General features: G+C 47.4%; 1 protein-coding gene across 6 annotated transcripts in view; it reads right to left on the bottom strand.

Moving 5' to 3' along the window:
* Positions 1–18,741, bottom strand: part of LOC127592832 (TRAF2 and NCK-interacting protein kinase-like) — a 23,076-nt gene continuing 4,335 nt past the window's right edge. Inside the window, exons 4-34 of one of the 6 annotated variants that reach the window (XM_052053804.1) lie at positions 17,800–17,925; positions 17,518–17,628; positions 17,344–17,434; positions 17,063–17,193; positions 16,297–16,351; positions 15,991–16,069; positions 15,677–15,852; positions 14,290–14,356; positions 14,016–14,214; positions 13,499–13,615; positions 13,131–13,217; positions 12,458–12,664; positions 11,010–11,258; positions 9,419–9,583; positions 8,090–8,335; positions 7,562–7,668; positions 7,373–7,488; positions 6,928–7,019; positions 6,805–6,828; positions 5,999–6,186; positions 5,552–5,666; positions 5,190–5,336; positions 4,505–4,622; positions 4,247–4,417; positions 3,645–3,788; positions 3,392–3,526; positions 3,200–3,300; positions 1,885–2,034; positions 1,596–1,755; positions 1,332–1,471; positions 1–760 (exon numbers count right to left, since the gene is read on the bottom strand). In XM_052053804.1, the coding sequence (XP_051909764.1) occupies positions 677–760; positions 1,332–1,471; positions 1,596–1,755; positions 1,885–2,034; positions 3,200–3,300; positions 3,392–3,526; positions 3,645–3,788; positions 4,247–4,417; positions 4,505–4,622; positions 5,190–5,336; positions 5,552–5,666; positions 5,999–6,186; positions 6,805–6,828; positions 6,928–7,019; positions 7,373–7,488; positions 7,562–7,668; positions 8,090–8,335; positions 9,419–9,583; positions 11,010–11,258; positions 12,458–12,664; positions 13,131–13,217; positions 13,499–13,615; positions 14,016–14,214; positions 14,290–14,356; positions 15,677–15,852; positions 15,991–16,069; positions 16,297–16,351; positions 17,063–17,193; positions 17,344–17,434; positions 17,518–17,628; positions 17,800–17,925 (4,098 nt within the window). In that variant the 3' untranslated portion in view covers positions 1–676. The remainder of the gene's footprint in view (positions 761–1,331; positions 1,472–1,595; positions 1,756–1,884; positions 2,035–3,199; positions 3,301–3,391; positions 3,527–3,644; positions 3,789–4,246; positions 4,418–4,504; positions 4,623–5,189; positions 5,337–5,551; positions 5,667–5,998; positions 6,187–6,804; positions 6,829–6,927; positions 7,020–7,372; positions 7,489–7,561; positions 7,669–8,089; positions 8,336–9,418; positions 9,584–11,009; positions 11,259–12,457; positions 12,665–13,130; positions 13,218–13,498; positions 13,616–14,015; positions 14,215–14,289; positions 14,357–15,676; positions 15,853–15,990; positions 16,070–16,296; positions 16,352–17,062; positions 17,194–17,343; positions 17,435–17,517; positions 17,629–17,799; positions 17,926–18,741) is intronic. The other 5 variants (XM_052053806.1, XM_052053808.1, XM_052053807.1 and 2 more) reach the window with 5 other exon arrangements.

The raw sequence follows: 18,741 nt of genomic DNA on the forward strand, positions 1-18,741 counted from the left end.
AAAAAAAAACAACTCAATGTGGATTGTACTGCAAAAACAAAAGTCAAAGAAAAGTTAACTCATGACTACGGTTGCAAATTTGCAGGAATTTATGAATGGAGGTGTATTTTGCGTATGACAACAAAATCTTTCTATTAAATTACCTCTTTGTACTAATCAGTTCTGCCAAAGTGGACCTGAACTCCCCCCAAAAAAGGAATGATCACATTATTTCTTCCTAAATCAAAATCTTTTTCCTCATTTCCCGTCAGCAAAATGTTATTTAATTTTTTTTTTAACTACAAAGTTTCCACAGGGCTCACATTTATGAGCCAGTATTGGACACAAACTTATTTTGAAAACAGGCAGACCAAGTGTCCATTTGGGAGTAAAAAATGTTTCATTTTGGTTCCTGGCGCGATACGAGTGGGCGGGCGTGAAAAGACGTCGCTGGATTGAAGCAGATCCAAAGGAGGAAGTGGTCTTGCAACGAAGGAAGTGATGTGCTACAAACCGTCCGCAGATGCCCGCTCGGCCGCACGGGGAGAGCCAAGGGGCTACTCGGCCTCACGTCGGGCCACCTCTCAAGGAGCGAGCGCCACAAAGGCATCGCAGAGCTCTGCTGGACCCTGAAGGGTCCATCCTTAAACCCCCCTTCCCCCGGGAGGACGGCGCCAGGTTGCTCGTGGAGTTGGGGTTACCAGTTCATCATGGAGCTTCTGTTGAGGGTCATGAAGAACACTTGGCTGCTGCCTCCCGAACGCACCGATGCAAAGAACACCTGTACAGGACGAAGAGGTTGTCCTCAATTTTTTTTACAGGCATATATTCTTTATCCTCTACAAAAACAACTCATCTCTCCAGTTTACTGAGGGGTTTATATATCCGTGTTATACTACCCTGCACCCCAATGTAGTTCTACACGGCAGCAAAGCGCAATTTATGTTGAAATGAAACTCCTCAACTCATTTCCAACATTGTTCTTTGACACAAAGAAGCTAGCGAAGCAAAACGTCTCGAAATCAAGTAGCCTTTTACACCAAGATGGTGCCAAAGCGCTATTTTTTGTCGAAATGAAACTCCTCAACTCACTATTGTATATCCAGATGTGGGCACTGTACTATTTTTAGATGTTTTGGACTTCCTGCATTTCTGGACTGAATCAAACCACCCACGTCAAAAGTCTCACCTTCTACATTTCACCAAATAAAAGAATCCCATCGAATTTTAGTGCAGCTTCAGAATTCAAATGCAATTCCCGACCCAAAATTCTATTCTTTCTGTCGCCCACCTTTCCAACTTCCAAACTTACAAACCTCCAAACAAAGAATATTTCAAGTTGAGGCGCTCACCTTGTCGTTCCTCTCGGACAAAAACTTCAAGCGCTGCGCTCGCTTGTGCATGAAGACCCCGTCCAGGTGTCCCGTCTCCACCGAGCGGATTTCAATGGCCTTCTCCCCCCAGCCCATGATCTGGTTGGAGTGGATGTAGGCTGTACACACACACGCACACACTCTAAGTGTCTTGTAATCAAAAACAGTGGCACTTTGATTTACTAGTACTACTATGTTGCAGTGAAGAAGAGAAGAGGTGGGGGGAATGGGGGGGGCACGTACCAACCGAGGTGGGCATCTCCCCCCATTGCAGCACCACATCTTTGGTGATGCGGCCGTAGGTGTTGACGTAGACGCCCTCGTCCTCGTAGCACAGCAGCATCTCCATGCCGTCCGTCTTGGGCAGCACCACGATGGCGTGCGGCGTCACCTGACCTTGAATCTGAAAATATATATATATAAAAATTCATACAAATGTTTTCGTGTAATGTTGTGATCACAGCGGCGACCGTGATCATTTTAATCCCGATGATCGCGCGGTGAAATTTCCCCTGGTTTCTTTTCTACTTACATGCGAGGGTATGTAGATATCGTAGGGGTTGCCAGAGTCCACATCCACCACGTGGAAGCCCGCGTTGGAGCCGTAGATGACCTTTAACCTCTGCCCCTCCTCCACAGTCAGGTCCACCAGCAGGGGGCGGTGCTGCAGTTCGGTGAAAGACTGACGCCAGCCACAGCAAACGTTAAGGGGGCATTTTATTTCTGCACAATGAACCCCGATTAATCGTAACAATTAACCCCGATTAATCATAACAATGAACCCTGATTAATCGTACCTTCTCGACCCACCCAAGATACAAAATGACCAGCTAAAGATACCTGTATATTCATTCATTCATCTTCCGAACCGCTTGATCCTCACTAGGGTCGCGGGGGGTGCTGGAGCCTATCCCAGCTGTGTCCGGGCAGTAGGCGGGGGACACCCTGAATCGGTTGCCAGCCAATCACAGAGCACACAGAGACGAACAACCAACCACGTTCACACTCACACCTAGGGACAATTTAGAGTGTTCAATCAGCCTGCCATGCATATTTTTGGAATGTGGGAGGAAACCGGAGCACCCGGAGAAAACCCACGCAGGCCCGGGGAGAACATGCAAGCTCCACACAGGGAGGCCGGAGCTGGAATCGAACCCGGTACCTCTGCACTGTGAAGCCGACGTGCTAACCACTGGACTACCGGGCCGCCCACCTGTATATATTTTTAATATTAGTTTTAATCCCTCCCACATACATTTAAGCTTGCAAAAACAAACTTTTTATAAGACTTAAATATTATTCCTTAGCACCTGTTAGTAGACAGGAGTACAATCACATAACATCACTCTGATGAAACAAAATGAAGACTCGCTAACTGTTTTTTTTTTCTCACACTTCCAGTCGAGGTTGACTGTAAAACTGCCACATAAAACAAAATCAAAATCTTGCAACGTATTAGGGCGTTTTTACGCTCTGACTTTTTTTTTTTTTTTCACAAAACCCGGATACCACGCTGCACCTAGCTAGCTTCCGCCTCCACCAAGCTGATCGCGACCCGGAGCTAGCGGGGAAATCGAAAGTCGGTGGAATACGCTTCTATATCAACGGAGAATGGTGCGCTGACATCACGAAGCTCAAAGCACACTGCAGCCCTGGCACTTGGGAGTCCACCGCAAGCACTACAAACGCTGACTGAGCAAGTATACAAACTCAAGCTAAAGCATGAAGAGATGGACCGATGAAGCAAAGCTTGGATTGCACTGAAATTTTAACTGTCAGTCCAGATGAATACAAAGACGCCAAGACATGATACATCCGTTTCTGTGAGGACACAAACAGGGACGCACCTTGAAGGCCATGAACTTGTGGTAAGGTTTGGGAGCCCATGCGTAGATCTCCACAGCGTTCTTCAAGGCGATCACCAAGAACTTGATCCTCTCATACTTCACTGCGGCCAGAGTTGGGAGGTCAGTGTTTGGAAATCAGTTCAAGTCCGTGCGAGTCCCTGCGTGGCAACGGCGCGAACAAGATCTTCGTACCGACTTTGTAGTGCACGCAGCCCTCCAGATCTCCCACGGTGATCCAGCCTTGCTTCTTTTCCACCTCGGGGTCGTTGTGGAGTATCCGGTTCCTTAACCAGGACAGGTAGTAAACGCGTAGCTTGTTCTTCTTGCCTGGACACATGTGCAAACTCATCATTTTCGGTGACTGATTCATTTGCAGTGAACGGCCATTCGATTGCTTTTGTTATGAAGAAATTTTGGATGAGAGTGTTCAAGCGTGAGAGTCCACCTGAGATGGTGACCAGGACGTTGAGGCCTTCCAGTACATCCATCTGCTGGAAGCGTCTGCGGTTGATGAGGTTGTACACTTTGCCCTGCCCGCTACGGTCCAGCAGCATCAGGCCATTCTCGGTTCCCACGAGCAGGTTCACCCCTAACAGGCACACGCACAAAACGTCAGCTTTGTGAGAACAGATGGCACTGGACCAAGCCAATTTTTGGATCATTTGTTCTTTGCATTTTCACGTGGCAAAGTACCTGTGTTGCTCCACCGTCGGTGTTCAAAATATCCATTGCTTCTAAAACCGCAACTGTCGATGCTAATTAGTAAGTCATCTGTTTTTTTGTTTCTTAGCATTAAGCTAACCAGATTTTTGAGACGTTTTAGGACGTTTAGCGATGCTAACAACAGCCTGCCAATAGAGTTTTGCATGGTTTGTTGGCAGTTAGCGAAGTAGACTTCAGGCCAAAGCTATGTTGTTTAAAATTCCGCGGCTAATCAGTTTCTAAAACCGAGACGATCAACGCTAACAGTTAGCAAGCCAATGGCATTTTCCATCACGTGTTAGCCATAAGCTCGCACACTGTTCTCAAGGCATTCGTCGTTCTCACCCCAGAGCGCGGCGCACAGGATCTCCGAGTTGAAGCGCTTCTTGTACTTGCGGATCTCGGGCGTGTCGCTGTGCGGCCGGATGTTGGTGGGGTTGACGTTAACCACGGAGATCTTGCGGGCCTCGTTGAGCCGTGCCTGTTCCTGCTTCAGTAGCTCATCGGCAAACAGCGCTGCGCCACAACACAAAAAAATGTTACAAGAGCAGGGTTTGCGTTACGTTTTTAAAAATTTTTTTTTGAAAGCCACATCAGCCATACCTGAAGCAGAGATGTCCTCATCTTCTGTCGGGGACGTCCCATACACCCTGGGATCCACAAATGGCGTAAAGGAGGCCTTGGAGCCTCCGCCGCCGCCGCCTCCTCCTCCCATCCCGTACTGCGGGGAAATGACAAAAAATAAAAATAAACAGAGCTTAGGCACAGGCGGATGAGTTTCCAAGCAAAAGTCTTCAATCAAAAGTTTTGACAGGTTACTATGGCGACAGCAGGCAGGATCTTTGCGGGTCAAAGGCCAAGCGAGGGATCTTGGGCTGTGCTGGGAACCATTTCCAAATCATAATTTTTGGAATGTAGGTCGGAAACGGTGAATCGAATATTGTGTAATCACTTCTTTATTTTTTTTCATCAGTCAAATGACAAAAATCACTTTGGAATGTTATTCAGATGCCGCGAATGACATAATTGCTGTGACAAAAGTACAATGTAGCAGATGAACTTTCTGATATATTTGTTTCCCACTATTTTTTGCATTCTGGGATACATTGAAGGCCACCAAATAGGGGCGTGGTGGGCACAGGGTACGAGAGAGTGGACCAGGAGTGATTCCCCACACAGCCAGGCTGGAGGGAAGACCAAACCAATAAACGGGAGAACAGTCGGGATGGTCACCAGGAGGGATCATCGGGTTGACGAGGAGATGTTTGGTTTCGTCGACAAAACCTACTTGTGCCCCGGGAGCGTCGCCAGGGGCAACATGGGGGGAGGGGCTTTGCTGCACCAAATCGGGGAGATTTGAGGCGTCGGCAAATAAATTAGCGATGCCGAAGACGCCGTTGCTGGCGGTGGAACTCCGCCGCCGCTCGCCACGCCTCTGGAAAAAGACAGATAGGGGGGCGGGCAGCGCGGGTGTGATTGGCAGGTGAGGGGCTGGAGACAGCAGGGTGAAGGGTGCTTTGTAGAAGGGCGTGTGGGTACTGGATCCAGTCACGATTTGGCCGTGAGGCGGCTAAAGGCGATCAGTTGTTTGTTGACTTGGTGAAGAAGCATGTGGTTCATCGCAGCAGCAGACGACGAGAGGACGCTCACCTCGCGCATCATCAGGGTGCTGTCCCCAGAGTTGTTTCCGTACATGTTGCCGTGTAAGTCGTTGTGTCCTCCCATCATGCCCTGCGAGTCATTGGCTCCTTGGCTGGCAGCGGGCCTGGAAAGTAAATTATGTAAATGATTTCTTTGGAACTTTCTCAGTCCTCGGAAGGACAAACGTTTCTCTCTTCCGTGTTGTCATTTTATGGAAATACCAATCAAAAACGGTGTGTTGCAAAGTAGTGAATCGCCTCTGCTAATTTCTGTTAGCCCGTCTATGACATTTCCCATTTTATGTTAGCTTTAAGCTAACTAAGCAGCCTTTTAAAAAAAAATCTCTACTGGGATAGGCTCCAGCATACCCGCAACTCTCATCAGGATATGCGATTCAGAAAATCGATTTATCTATCTATTCAGCTTGTCTCACGCACAAGTGTGGAAAATACTCACATGATACGCGGTATGTCGCTCACGGCAACCGTCCCGTCGTTTGCTCCTCCCTCTCCGTCACCGTCCTCATCTTCGCTGCTGTGCGACTCCTCGCTGGATGACGAGTAGTCGGTGACCTTGACGGGCGGCCGGCTGGTTTCTTCGCCTTGGCGCAGCTCTCGCAACTCTTTGGCCAACGCCGTCAGGTCCTGGCAGGGACATAAAGCAGAAGCTTAACTCTGGTGGAGGAGGAGTTCAGAACCTCTCGTTTCTTTTGTCCTACATCACAGTGACAATTCGAATGGTGCCAAGGAACTGTTTCGATGTGGTTAACAGTTTTTTGGCTGTACATACGGGAGCCTAGTTGACTGCAAAAGCAAAGCTCACTAAAATGGACGCTACTGGGGGAAGCAGGGGGTCGGGGAGGGTTGGTTTGCACGTGCTACATGCTGGAGAGGAAATAAGGTCAGGGAACTTTTGCACCCTCAAAACGTCAACTATTAAACCGGGAGAGGTGGTGACCATGTATACAGCACATAGACACCTCATGGCCCGTTGCTGTGATACGTCGGCCATTTTGTAAATTCAAGTCAATGGAGTCAAATTTAGAAAGCAACTACTGGGTGGCATCTATGTCTATGGCAGCGGGAGGAAGGTGGTGCAGGTTCATATAGGACATAACAGGATCATTAAAAAAAAAAAAATCTCATTTGTGCCCCTTGAATACGCCATCGAACATTTCCCTGGGCTACAGGGGCACGTGGCTAGCATGCTAACGTGCTCATGAGGGCGGTGAGGGGGGGGAAAGAGTCACTCGTACCACTGACCTCGTCAAGAGCTTTCTTATAGCTCTGATGGGTGGAAAGATGGACAGAGGAGAGAGAAGAACAGTGGCAATGAGCATGAGAAGCGTGCCAAAGCGGGCATTCGGGACGTGTACATGTACTCACCGCAGGCCGACTGGGTCTGGACACGTCTCTGCTGTCGTCTTTTGCGTCGTCAGAAGCCGCGGCGGGACCTTCGGGTTTCATGGCTGCGTTTGCTGAACACACCGATCGAGACGATTCTCCAATGATATAAATGCGCTGAATCTTCATGGTATATTATTTTTTTAATTCATCGGCGAGTTCATGAAATTTTATAGCGCCAAATATTGGAATCTGTATCTGTCTCAAAAATGCATCTATCCATCTAGATATAATGTTTTGTTTGTTTTTTGGGGTCATTTTTATCGCAGTTAAGCTTCGAATTGTATGACAGAGCTCAAATCGATTTTTAAACTCATTGACTGACAGCTGTTTCCCCATCATGGAAGCTATTTTCAAGCATTTTGACTCACCTTCCAAGATGTGTGTGTGTGTGTGTGTGCGTGTCTGCATTTGTTTGGGTGAGCACCTCGCTCGTTGGATCCCCCCTGCGAACTTGGAGTGCTGGAGCTGGAGGAGCTACCACTGCTCGTCCTCTTCAGGGATGGATCCATGCTAATGTCAGTCCTCCGCAGGTCAGGGTTGCTACGGCAACCAAATAAACAAGTTTCCAGAAGAGCCTGTTGCACGCGTGCCCAGAAGTGAGCGTTTTGTCTACCTGGCCCGTATGAGGTGAGCTCCAGCCCGCGGTCCGAGTCCAGGTCCGTTTCCTGGAGAGTTCTTTCTGACCAGGGCGGGAGAGATTGATGTAGTCCTCTGAGGAACCTGAGGGAGACACGTCAGGAAAGTCACATGCGCACTTTAAATTCAGTGAACACCGGAATAAGATGACTTTGAAATGATGTGTGAAGTCTTTTGGGCCCAAGCACACACAGCATACCTAAATGAAGTGAACCCCGACTATATGACGATTCATCCATCACGTTCCTGCTTTGTCACCATTTTAACTCATTCACTCCCAAAGACGTTTTGAGACGTCTTTGAAGACTTGGTCCAGAATTGGCTGATACTGAATGAGTCAAGCAATCGTTTGTCTTTTGTTTTTACAGTACAGCGCAGTACCATGTTGTACCACAAAAGGCAGCACTGAGCTCAACCGGATCAGATGCGACGATCAAGCGGGGGTTCACTGCACATATCAGAAAGCAAGCACGTGCGGAGGCGCAGACGAGGCGGGATCAGACACCTTGGGGGGCATGTCGTCGTCCTGCCGCAGCCAGGTGCCGCGATCCAACTTGTCAAGCGGGGGCGCCAGACGTGCGAGAGGCAGGGGAGGAGGGGTGTCGGAGGTGGGGTCCGAGTTCTGCCGGGGCATGGGAGGGCGCGAGGGGGAGGGCGACAGGGCGGAGGATGAAGACGACACCCCGTGGGGGTCGTAGAGGGACTGAGAGCCGGACAGGCCCGGACTCTTCACCTGCACCAGGTGGGCCATCTGCACCGGCACGGGCGGGAGAGGAGAAGGGCGAGCAGGAGGAGGATGTGGAGGAGGGAAGAAGGAACGGGAGGAAATGCAGGTGGTGCAAGAGGAATAGAGAAGGGAAAGGAGGAGCAGGATGAGGAATCCGACGTGTAGTCGGGATGAAGGAGAAAAAAGGAGAAAACATCATGCATCACACGCAGCACTCAAGTTCATTCAGTCACACTCGGGCGGACAAATAAATCCCAGTTTATTTGTCAGGAGAAATCAATTGTGTCATGTGCCAAGTGTTGACAACTTAGAGCAGGCATGTCCAAAGTCCGGCCCGCGGTCGAATTTCATCCGGCCCTCGGCCCCTGTCATAAAATCAGTGCCGTCTGGCCCGCAGGTTGGGCGCAATGAAACACGTGTTGCATTGACTGCGGTCTCGTAGACTGGTGAGTGATGTTTCATAGAGTAATGCTTCCCTCTAGTGGCTAAATGAGTAATAGCATTCACTAAATGAGTAATAGCATTTAGACACTAGAGGGCATCACTCACGAGTTAAAAAGACATCACTCCGTGTTTATATTGACTGATATGTCATATTTCAAATGATCCTTGCAGTTGTGGATATGTGTATTGCTTGTTCATTTGCCTGTTGTTCGAGTCAAAGGTTTTGTGACTATTGAAAAGTCATGGTGATACATTTTATGTTTCAAATCAATCAATTTGCACTCAGGAGACTTCTGTTTAAGAAAAAGTCAAGTGAATAAGCAGTTGCATGTGATATACCTGTTTAAAATGAACCAAAAGAAATTCTTAAGATTGTTGAAATTAAAATAAAAATGTGAAACAGACTGGCTTACTAAAATTTGCTGAACAATATTGTTGTTCAATGTAAAGAATGTCAGCCAAGGTCGGCCCCCCGACATTTTACCACATAAAATCTGGCCCCCTTGGCAAAAAGTTTGGACACCCCTGACTTAGAGTCTTCATCCAAACAAGAAAAAAAAAATCTCATTTGACTGACAAGATTTCAGGAGGCGTGTCCGTTATTTGATTGACAGCCACCATTGAAGTGTGTTTTGCGCAAGTCGTGTGGCACGCGCACCCCACCTGTGGTTCGACGGAGCGGTGCATGGGCGGGGTCCTGGCCTGCTGGATGCTCCCGCTGCTGAAGGACTCGGAACGAGGGGGCAGCGACGGGTCCGAGATCCGGTTGGAGACTTTATGCTGCAAGGCAGGAGAAGTCTGTCGGTTGACCGCAAAACGATTGTCCACCTGACACACACACACACACACACACACACGCCTGCATCACAACTCATCCCCTCTCAGCATGCAGCAGGGTATTTGTAGCCAAAGCTTTCACTGGCAAAACTTTTCTTCAAAGCTGGCAAGCACAAACAAAGGTTTCAGTTCAACAACCCAATTTTGAATATCACACAGAGACTACCCAAGGAAATACCAAAAGGAGTTTCGAAATGCCAATTTAATTTTGTATTTCCTTACGTTGTCTGTGTGTGATATCAAAATTGGTTTGATGTGTGATACAGTACGGCACGGAAATCAGGAAGGGATGAAAGGCTTCACGACACTGTATAAGAAACAAGTATACGTCTGCGCACCACAGGGAGGGAGTCCGATTATAGCTGCAGTTGCCCTATATGGCGAATCAGTCTCCGTTCTCAACCGGGAGCCGCGGCCTTGAAATGACCGCGGTAGTGTCAGGAGACCTTGATTCACCTCTTTCGTAGTGCATACAGAGTGAAGCCGCTCATGAAAGACGCTGGCGCAAAATGACTTCATATGTTGGAAAAACGAAATGAAAAGGGAAAAGAAGCCTGCAGGAGAATAAGTGTTAGTTCGTTAGTTCACCTCGTGAGCCTTTTGGTGCAAAGTTGAAAAACCCACGTGGGTTTTGGAACAGTGCTGCCCAACCCTGACACAGCACCAAACAAAAATGTCACAAAAAAGGTGTACAGTGGTGCCTTGAGCTATAATTTTAATTGAAGAAAAAGATCACCCCCGATAATATTGCACTTTATGAAAACACATCCATGGCAATGAAAGAGAATATAAAATATTTAAATGTTTTTGCCAGAGTTTGTATTATTATTTACTTATTTATTTTTGCTTCATTTCAATGAAGATGGTGCTGCTCCTTCTGGTGTGCACGCCATGGCCACCTGGGGGCGGTATAATACAAAACTTCAAAATTTTAGATGCACAAGGGGCTGGTCATCTCAGTAAGATGCAGCCTGCAATTATGTTGTGCATTCTTTGCAGAGGATAAAGAAAATATGCCCATTAAAAATTAGATATTTTCATTAATTTACTCTTACAATGTAGGCTTTTTTTTAAAAGGGGGTGAATCTGTGTGTCACACCAAATGAATGACAATTTAAAAAATTTTGAGTGCTCAACAAACATTCATTTTTAAATTGTATAATTTCCTGCGGCACAGTGGTTGGGAAGCACTGGTGTCGAAAAAGAAGCTGAGGAAAAGAAGAATGTGAGAAAAAGATGAAAAGAAAGACAAATGAATAGCCTGTCGAGAGACGATAAGGACGTGAAGAAAGTGACGTTTAGATGGGAGTGAAAGCGTCGCCCACGAGAGGAAGTGAAGCCACCTGCTCAGACAAAGAAGCATTAGTGAGATTAAAAAAAAAGATGGTTAGTCACGCGCTCTCGTCCTCCAACTGACCCGGCGGCCGGGACTGCGGCCTCGTGAGTCGGGTTCGGGGACGCAGGTGATCCGGATGCGCGGTATGTGGACGTGATCCCTGGATGGGCTGACATGGGCGGGGTAGGAAGGGGGGCGGCGGTGACGGCGCTGAGGCTTGTAACCGGGAAGTAAGAGAAGAGGGTCCAGGTGGGCGTCTCGCGTGTGCCGGAAGGAGTGGTACTTCTTGGGAGGGACGCGAGGGGAGTTACTCTGAGCTCGCCGCATGACCTGCGGAGGGTAATGCCAGCGTTTACGGACCACAACGATACACACATACAGTCTCCCCCGCTTGCATCATTGTGTCCACTTCGGGTCACCTTCTACACTGTCGTATCTTTGACGTTGAATGTGCGTGTGCCTTTTAAAAGGTGGGCCGGATCTTTTGGAAGACTGTGAATGAGAATGTAGCGTTTGGCTAGCAGTTAACTGGCTAACTATTCGTCCAGATGTCCTCTCTGCTCATCAGCACAGCACAACTATGAGCCATTCTTCGCAGAGGATAAAGAATACACCACTGTGAGTAGCCTGTTTTTGTGTTGCGGCTCCGTGTGCTCAATCCTTTGCTGAAAGGATGATCACAATGCCAATCAGACTGTATTTACCGTTTGTATTAAGCTAGCAGACTGAAAGGCTAAACTAGGAGGTTGTTTTCTCCGGGTATTCCAGTTTCCTCCCACATTCCAAAAACATGTGTGGCAGGCTGATTGAACTCTCTAAAAATTGTCCCTAGGTGTGAATGTGAGCGTGGATGGTTGTTTGTCTCTGTGTGCCCTACGATTGGCTGGCAAACGATTCAGGGTGTCCCCCGCCTGCTGCCCGAAGACAGCTGAGATAGGCTCCAGCAGCCCCCGCGACCCTAGTGAGGATCAAGCTGTTCGGAAAATGGATGGATGAATATTTTCTTTCACTGCTGCGTGTGGATGCAAATCTTTCATGGAAATCGATTTCAGGGAAAAAAAAGCATGTGCGAACATGTGGACTTGAATGAACATTTGTCGAACTGCAACCTGCTTCCAAGCCCTGTTGAAGCTGAAGGTTAGACTCTGAAGTCATATTGTCAAAGGGCACAAGGTCAAATGAAGGACGGTTGAGAAGTGTGACTATGAAAATGGAGAAGATGGACAGAGTGGACTGCTTGTTGCAGGAGCTCTGGAAGTCAACAGGAAGTGTGAACGAGGTATTGAAGTTTTCGCTTCAAAATGAATATGCGGGAGAAAAGACGCATTTGTGTCGAGTCTTTAAAACTGAAGAATAACAACAAAGAAAACAGCTTCTGTGATTCACTGGCGCATTTTCTGAAACATTCAAACCATCCAACCAGTAATACTTGACAAAGCACAAAGTGACTTCAACTTCCACCAAAACAATTTTCGGTTATACTTTACCCAAGTATGACTTTCAGATATTTTATCCAAGACTGCGCCTACCTCCTTGGCCCAGGCTGGCTTGTCGTTGACTGCTCCTGGCGCCTGGTCCTTGTAGTGATAGAGCTGCTTTTTGTCCTGCAGGGGGCGCTGCTGCGGGTCCTGCTGCTGCTGTTGCTGTAGAGACACCAAGTATGCTCGCTCCTGCTGCAGCTGCCTCTGCAGACGCTCTGCTTGACGCTGCTCCTCAATCTGCTTGCGCTTGTACTCCTGATCACAAAACAAGATGACAACCAAGGTATTGTTTTGAATTATAAGTGCAGATTTTTTTTTCCAATCCGAACACAACCAGTGTTAGTAAAAACTTTTGTTTTTGTAATATTTCCAAAAGGTAGGTTAAGGTAGACGTGCGCCTTCAGCGTTGTGCCACCACATGCCAAGCAGTACTGAGCGCTACTGGAAGAGTGTAATTAAAAACAAGAAGAAGCAGAGAAGGTGCCCTGTTATTTTTTTGGTGTTATTGTATAGTGTTATTTTTTAAGTTTAAGTAGATTTTATTTAATTTTTTTAATGTTTCGGGACAATTCAAGCTATACATTGACATATTTTGAATGGTCGCTCTATGCCGCTGACTTTCACCGATCGCAGGTGTGCCGGGAAAATAGCCTTCCACGCCCCCCCGCCCATAGATGCGCCTTGAGGTCGCCACGGAAACGGCACCGCTGAGTAACGTTACCAGCAGTAAGGCTTGCTCCTGCAGGAGCTGCTGCTGCAGGATCTCCAGCTGCCTCTGCTCTTCCTCCAGCTGTCTACGGATGTACTCCTAAGGCGGGCAGCGGCGCCGCAGAGAGAGCGAGCAGCGGGAGCCAATCACAGCCAGGCCATATCACCAAAGCAGGAAGAAGAAAGCGCAGGAGGATAGAGCGGTTAGAAACCAAAAAAGGTGAAGCTGTGTTAGTGTCTGATTGGTAGCAACTTTTTTTTTTTCAAAAGGCAGAAAGTCGTTGAAGAGACAGGAAGTGGCGCAGTCCAAAGATATATTTCATTTCCCTCAAGGGATGACAAAAGTGTTGAGCTCTCTTTCCATACGTGCAACAGCCATACCTGCTCTCTCTCGGCGTGCCGCCTCTCCTCCTCTCGGCGAATCTGCTCCATCTCCTCGTAGCGCCTCCTCTGCTCTCGCTCCTGCTGCTTGCGCATCTCGCGCTCGCGACGTTGTTGCTGTCGGTTGGGAAATAAAAAATAAAAATACAAATTAAGCAGAAACGTGAGTGAGTGCCGTTTTTTTTTCTTGGTTTTTTTTTTTTTGGTTGCAGCATTTAGAATTTTAGGCCTGTGAAGTGAGCTGTGATTGTTTTTATTTTAATTGCAGTTGCGGTATAATGCGCACAGGGGGCGCTGTATTAGAAACAGTTGGAAATTGCTCTTAAAACTGTCAGTTTATTATGATTACAAATTCTCCTGATGATCCTGATTTCCATTGGAAACGTGTCAGGTGATTTTGTGGATTTTCATAAAAAGTAAATATTGTTTGTCTATATGTGACCTGTGATTGGCTGGCGAACAGTTCGTTTATCGGCTACATGTAACTCCAGTTAAAACCAAAAAAAAAAATGGTGACCTCCTCCAGGCGTCTCCTCTGCTCCTTCTGCTCCTCGATGCGTTTCTGCCTCTCAGCCAGCAGCTGGCGCTTGTGCTCCTCGTTCTGCTGTTGCTCCAGCTGCTGCCTGCGAATCAGCTCCGAGCGCTCCTTGTTGGCCAGCTGCAGGCGCAGGAAGTCTCGCCTCAGAGTCGACTCCCCAGGAATATTGATGATGGAACTGAGAGGAGGGCGCGGAGGAACCGGGGGTTAAACACACAGAGGGGGCGGTGAAGAAGGCGGTCGGTGGTCCTACCTGGGCTCGCCGATGTCCCGCTCTTCATCCTCTTCCTCACTGCCGCTGTACTCGTACTCCGTCTCATCTGGAAGCAGACGTGGCTCAGGAGGGTCATGGAACATACGTGTCACATGTAGGACTTTGTTTTGTTTTATACAAAACAGGTGAGTCCCAATTTAAAGTTGTGTGCCTTCAGTGTTGTTGTGCCACAACATGCCAGGCGGCACTGAGGTCCATTAGAAGAGATGCAGGTTGTAAATATAGTAACACTTGTGTTAATTTCTGTTAACCTACAAATGGCATTTTGCATTGCATTTTAGCATTAACATACAAAATATTTGGCATTTGAATACATCTATGGAATTTCAGATGATAAGTTAGCATTAGGGCAGCCCGGTAGGCTAGTGGTTAGCACTTCGGCTTCACAGTGCAGAGGTGCCGGGTTCGATTCCAGCTCCGGCCTCCCTGTGTGGAGTTTGCATGTTCTCCCCGGGCCTGCGTGGGTTTTCTCCGGGTGCTCCGGTTTCCTCCCACATTCCAAAAACATGCGTGGCAGGCTGATTGGACGCTCTAAATTGTCCCTAGGTGTGAGTGTGAGTGCGAATGGTTGTTCGTTTCTGTGTGCCCTGCGATTGGCTGGCAACCGATTCAGGGTGTCCCCCGCCTACTGCCCGAAGACAGCTGGAATAGGCTCCAGCACCCCACGCGACCCTAGTGAGGATCAAGCGGCTCGGAAGATGAATGAATGAATGAATGAATGTTAGCATTAAGCTAGCAGGTGTTTGCTATTTTGGTATTTGAGTCAGTCTATGGCGTTTTGAGGGCGGCCCGGTAGTCCACTGGTTAGCACGTCGGCTTCACAGTGCAGCTGGGATAGGCTCCAGCACCCCCCGCGACCCTAGTGAGGATCAAGCGGCTCAGAAGATGAATGAATGAATGAATGAATATGGCGTTTTGAATTTTGTGTTCGCATTAAGCTAGTAGGTGTTTGCTATTTTGGTATTTGTGTCTGTATATGGCGTTTTGAATTTTGTGTTAGCATTAAGCTAGCAGGTGCTTGCTATTCTGGTATTTGGGTCTGTCTGGCGTTTTGAATTTTGTGTTAGCATTAAGCTAGCAGGTGTTTGCTATTTTGGTATTTGAGTCTGTCTATGGTGTTTTGAATTTTGTGTTAGCATTAAGCTAGCTGGTGTTTGCTATTTTGGTATTTGAGTTTGTCTATGGTGTTTTGAATTTTGTGTTGGCATTAAGCTAGTAGGTGTTTGCTATTTTGGTGTTTGAGTCTGTATATGGCGTTTTGAATTTTGTGTTAGCATTAAGCTAGCAGGTGTTTGTTATTTTGGTGTCGACTTTTCACAATGTTGTCTCTAACCAATGGGACAGTTTTGGAGGATAAGCGACTCACCCCTCTCCCCGCGCCTCTTCTTGGTGCGGTCGATGTGGTCCTTGAGCTGAATGCGCACCTGCCGCTCATTGGGGAGGTCGCGGATGAAGGGATGCTTGAGAAGCTGCTCCGTGCTCGGCCGCTGGCTGTGGCTCTTCACCAGGCAGCTCTCAATGAACGACTGGAACTTCTTGGACCTTCGCCGGCACAACCACAACAACAACAGCATTGAAGTCTTCCAAGCACATTCAAATACATGTAGACCAATCCACTTTGTTCTTTTACCTCCATTGGTTGGATGGAGTGTGCGTTTTGTGTCACATGACATGACTCACCACTTCTTTGACTTGAGTCTGGGGGCAGGATTTCTGGGGATGAGGAAGAGCGCTCTCATGGGATGCATGTCACACAGCGCTGAAGGCAACAAGACAAGAATGGGAAAGAAAATGAGAGGAAAAGGAAAAAAAAGGACAAAAATGGAAAGGAAATGACAACAGAAAAAACAGAGGAAAAGAAGAAGGAAAGAGAAGGAGGAAAGGAAAAGAACATAAATGAAAGGGGGGAGAAACAATATGAATTAAAGTACGCTAAGGTGTGCTGACCAGACCACTGTGGGTAGAACTTTCACGTTTGTTACTTACGCGGCGCTCCCTCCGCCATCTCGATGGCCGTGATGCCCAGCGACCACAGATCGCTCTGCACAAACACACACACACACAAACACAAAAACCCAACACCTTCACTTCTCCATTACCAGCTAACGTGCTAACATGCTAGCTGCTCTACGTGTACTCGTTAAGTCATAAAAATATCACGGCGCCATCTGTCCTCTCACATTCGGACACTTTTCCCCCTCACTTCACTTGTTCCGGACCATTCCGTTGGCACGCTTCGAAACTGATTTCGAGAAGCGGAACAAACAACACGTCGTCAACACAAAACACACGCACGCACATTAAAAAACTTTAAACTTTCGAGGTCGTCTTGTGTTTGGCTACGTGACTGTCCAGTAAAATTTCAGACCAGCGTTTGTTTTTTAAAGAACTGGACAATGTTCGGAACAGCACATAATTTACTATTTTGCCCGGCAACATAAGAATACTGTACATGGTATTGGTCTTAGCTTAATTAGCGTTAACTTACGTAGCATAAACTCACTTTAGTCATTAATGAGAATAGGACGCCAAACACCAGACTGACTGTTTTTGTGTCAGTAATGAGAGGGGCCATTTTCATATCATTTGATTAAAAACAGTAAAGACACGACTTTAGCTTTATTTATTTATTTATTTATTTTTAATCCACCTTGATTTTATGTCTTTCGAAAATGTAATGCGAAATAATAGAAAACACAATCAAGAGATAAAAAAAAAATCTGAACAAGGTTTCTCGAATTTGTAAGCGTACCTTGAAGTCGTAGGTGGCGTCGGGGTTCTCGTCACAGGCGATGACCTCCGGCGCCATCCAGTACGGCGTCCCGATGAAGGTGTTCCTGCGGCCCACCGTGCGATCCAGCTGAGCGCTCACCCCGAAGTCCACTACGCACGTGCACACAATAACAGCTTGAAGCAAGCACGCTTGACGTGTTATTTAAAAAAAAAATAAAAAGAAATTCCTTCAAGTGCAAAGTAACAAAAACGTCTTTAAATCAAATGTTTCACGAGGACAAAGAGGAGCTCTGATCTCACCTAGTTTGACTTCGGCATTCTCCGTCAGAAGCACGTTTTGACCTTTGATGTCACGGTGGATGACCTTGTGCTGGTGGAGGTGAGTGAGACCCTGCAGGAGGATACCATCTCGTCAACTTGTCGATACACCCCCCCCACCCCCGCTGGTTTCCCCCCCCCCTCAAGCCAGCTCACCCTGAGGATCTCCCTGCAGACGTAAGCGATCCACTCCTCCTTCAGGGAATTGCCTTTGGTGTTTTTGATGAGATCTGTCACCGAGCCGGCGCCGCAGAACTCCATCACCAGCTAGAAAAATCCCACATGTTAAAAAAAACAGGGATTTGAAAAATCTCATTGGAACTTGTTCTTTCGATAAAACAAGAGGCGGACAAAAAATTAAGAACACATTTGAGATGTTAATTGAATCAATGGGTACTTTTTGTCCACTCTGCTGGACAAAAAGCGATCCATACGCACCCACAGCTGGTCGTCCATGCCGGGAGGATTCTTCTTGATGAAGGCACCGTAGTAGGTGGCGATGTTCCTGTGGTGGCTGTACTTCTTCAGCATGTTGATCTCCGCTTTAATCTCTTCCTCCTCATCCTAAACACAAACACACACACACTTTCTGAGTGTGCGTTTATGTGAATGTGTGTGTGTATGTGTGTGTGAGTACACCGTATGGGCCACTGGTGTCACAAATAAGGCCCGCGGGCCGGAACAGGCCCCCAAGGGGGTTCGATCAGGCCCACGGGATAATTTAAAAATTATATATAATTTTAATGATAATTTTAAAAAAACTGCATAAAAAGACACATTTTTTCTTCCGAACCGCTTGATCCTCACTAGGGTCGCGGGGGGTGCTGGAGCCGATCCCAGCTGTCTCCGGGCAGTAGGCGGAGGACACCCTGAATCGGTTGCCAGCCAATCGCAGGGCACACAGAGACGAACAACCATTCATGGTCACACTCACACCTAGGGACAATTTTGAGTGTTCAATCAGCCTGCCACGCATGTTTTTGGAATGTGGGAGGAAACCGGAACACCCGGAGAAAACCCACGCAGACCCGGGGAGAACATGCAAACTCCACACAGGGAGGCCGGAGCTGGAATCGAACCCGGTACCTCTGCACTGTGAAGCCAACGTAATAAGATGCAATTTATGTATTATCCGCTAGGGAGCACACCGTTTTCTCTTTAGTTTGTAAAGTGTAGGCGGGGGTTATATTTAGATTTCATATGCACATGTGTAAATGGATTTAAAAATTCTCTCTTTATAAATCTCGTTTAATCTTAAAATGTTTTCCTGATGTTCTTGTGCTTCGCAAAACAAAGGAAAGACATTATATTTTATATATGTTATTTATAGTGTAATTTTAATAGTCTGGCTCACTTGACATCGACCGAGGCCGTATGTGG

Source organism: Hippocampus zosterae, chromosome 20 (genome assembly GCF_025434085.1).
Source record: "Hippocampus zosterae strain Florida chromosome 20, ASM2543408v3, whole genome shotgun sequence".
Taxonomy (NCBI): Eukaryota; Metazoa; Chordata; class Actinopteri; order Syngnathiformes; family Syngnathidae; genus Hippocampus; species Hippocampus zosterae.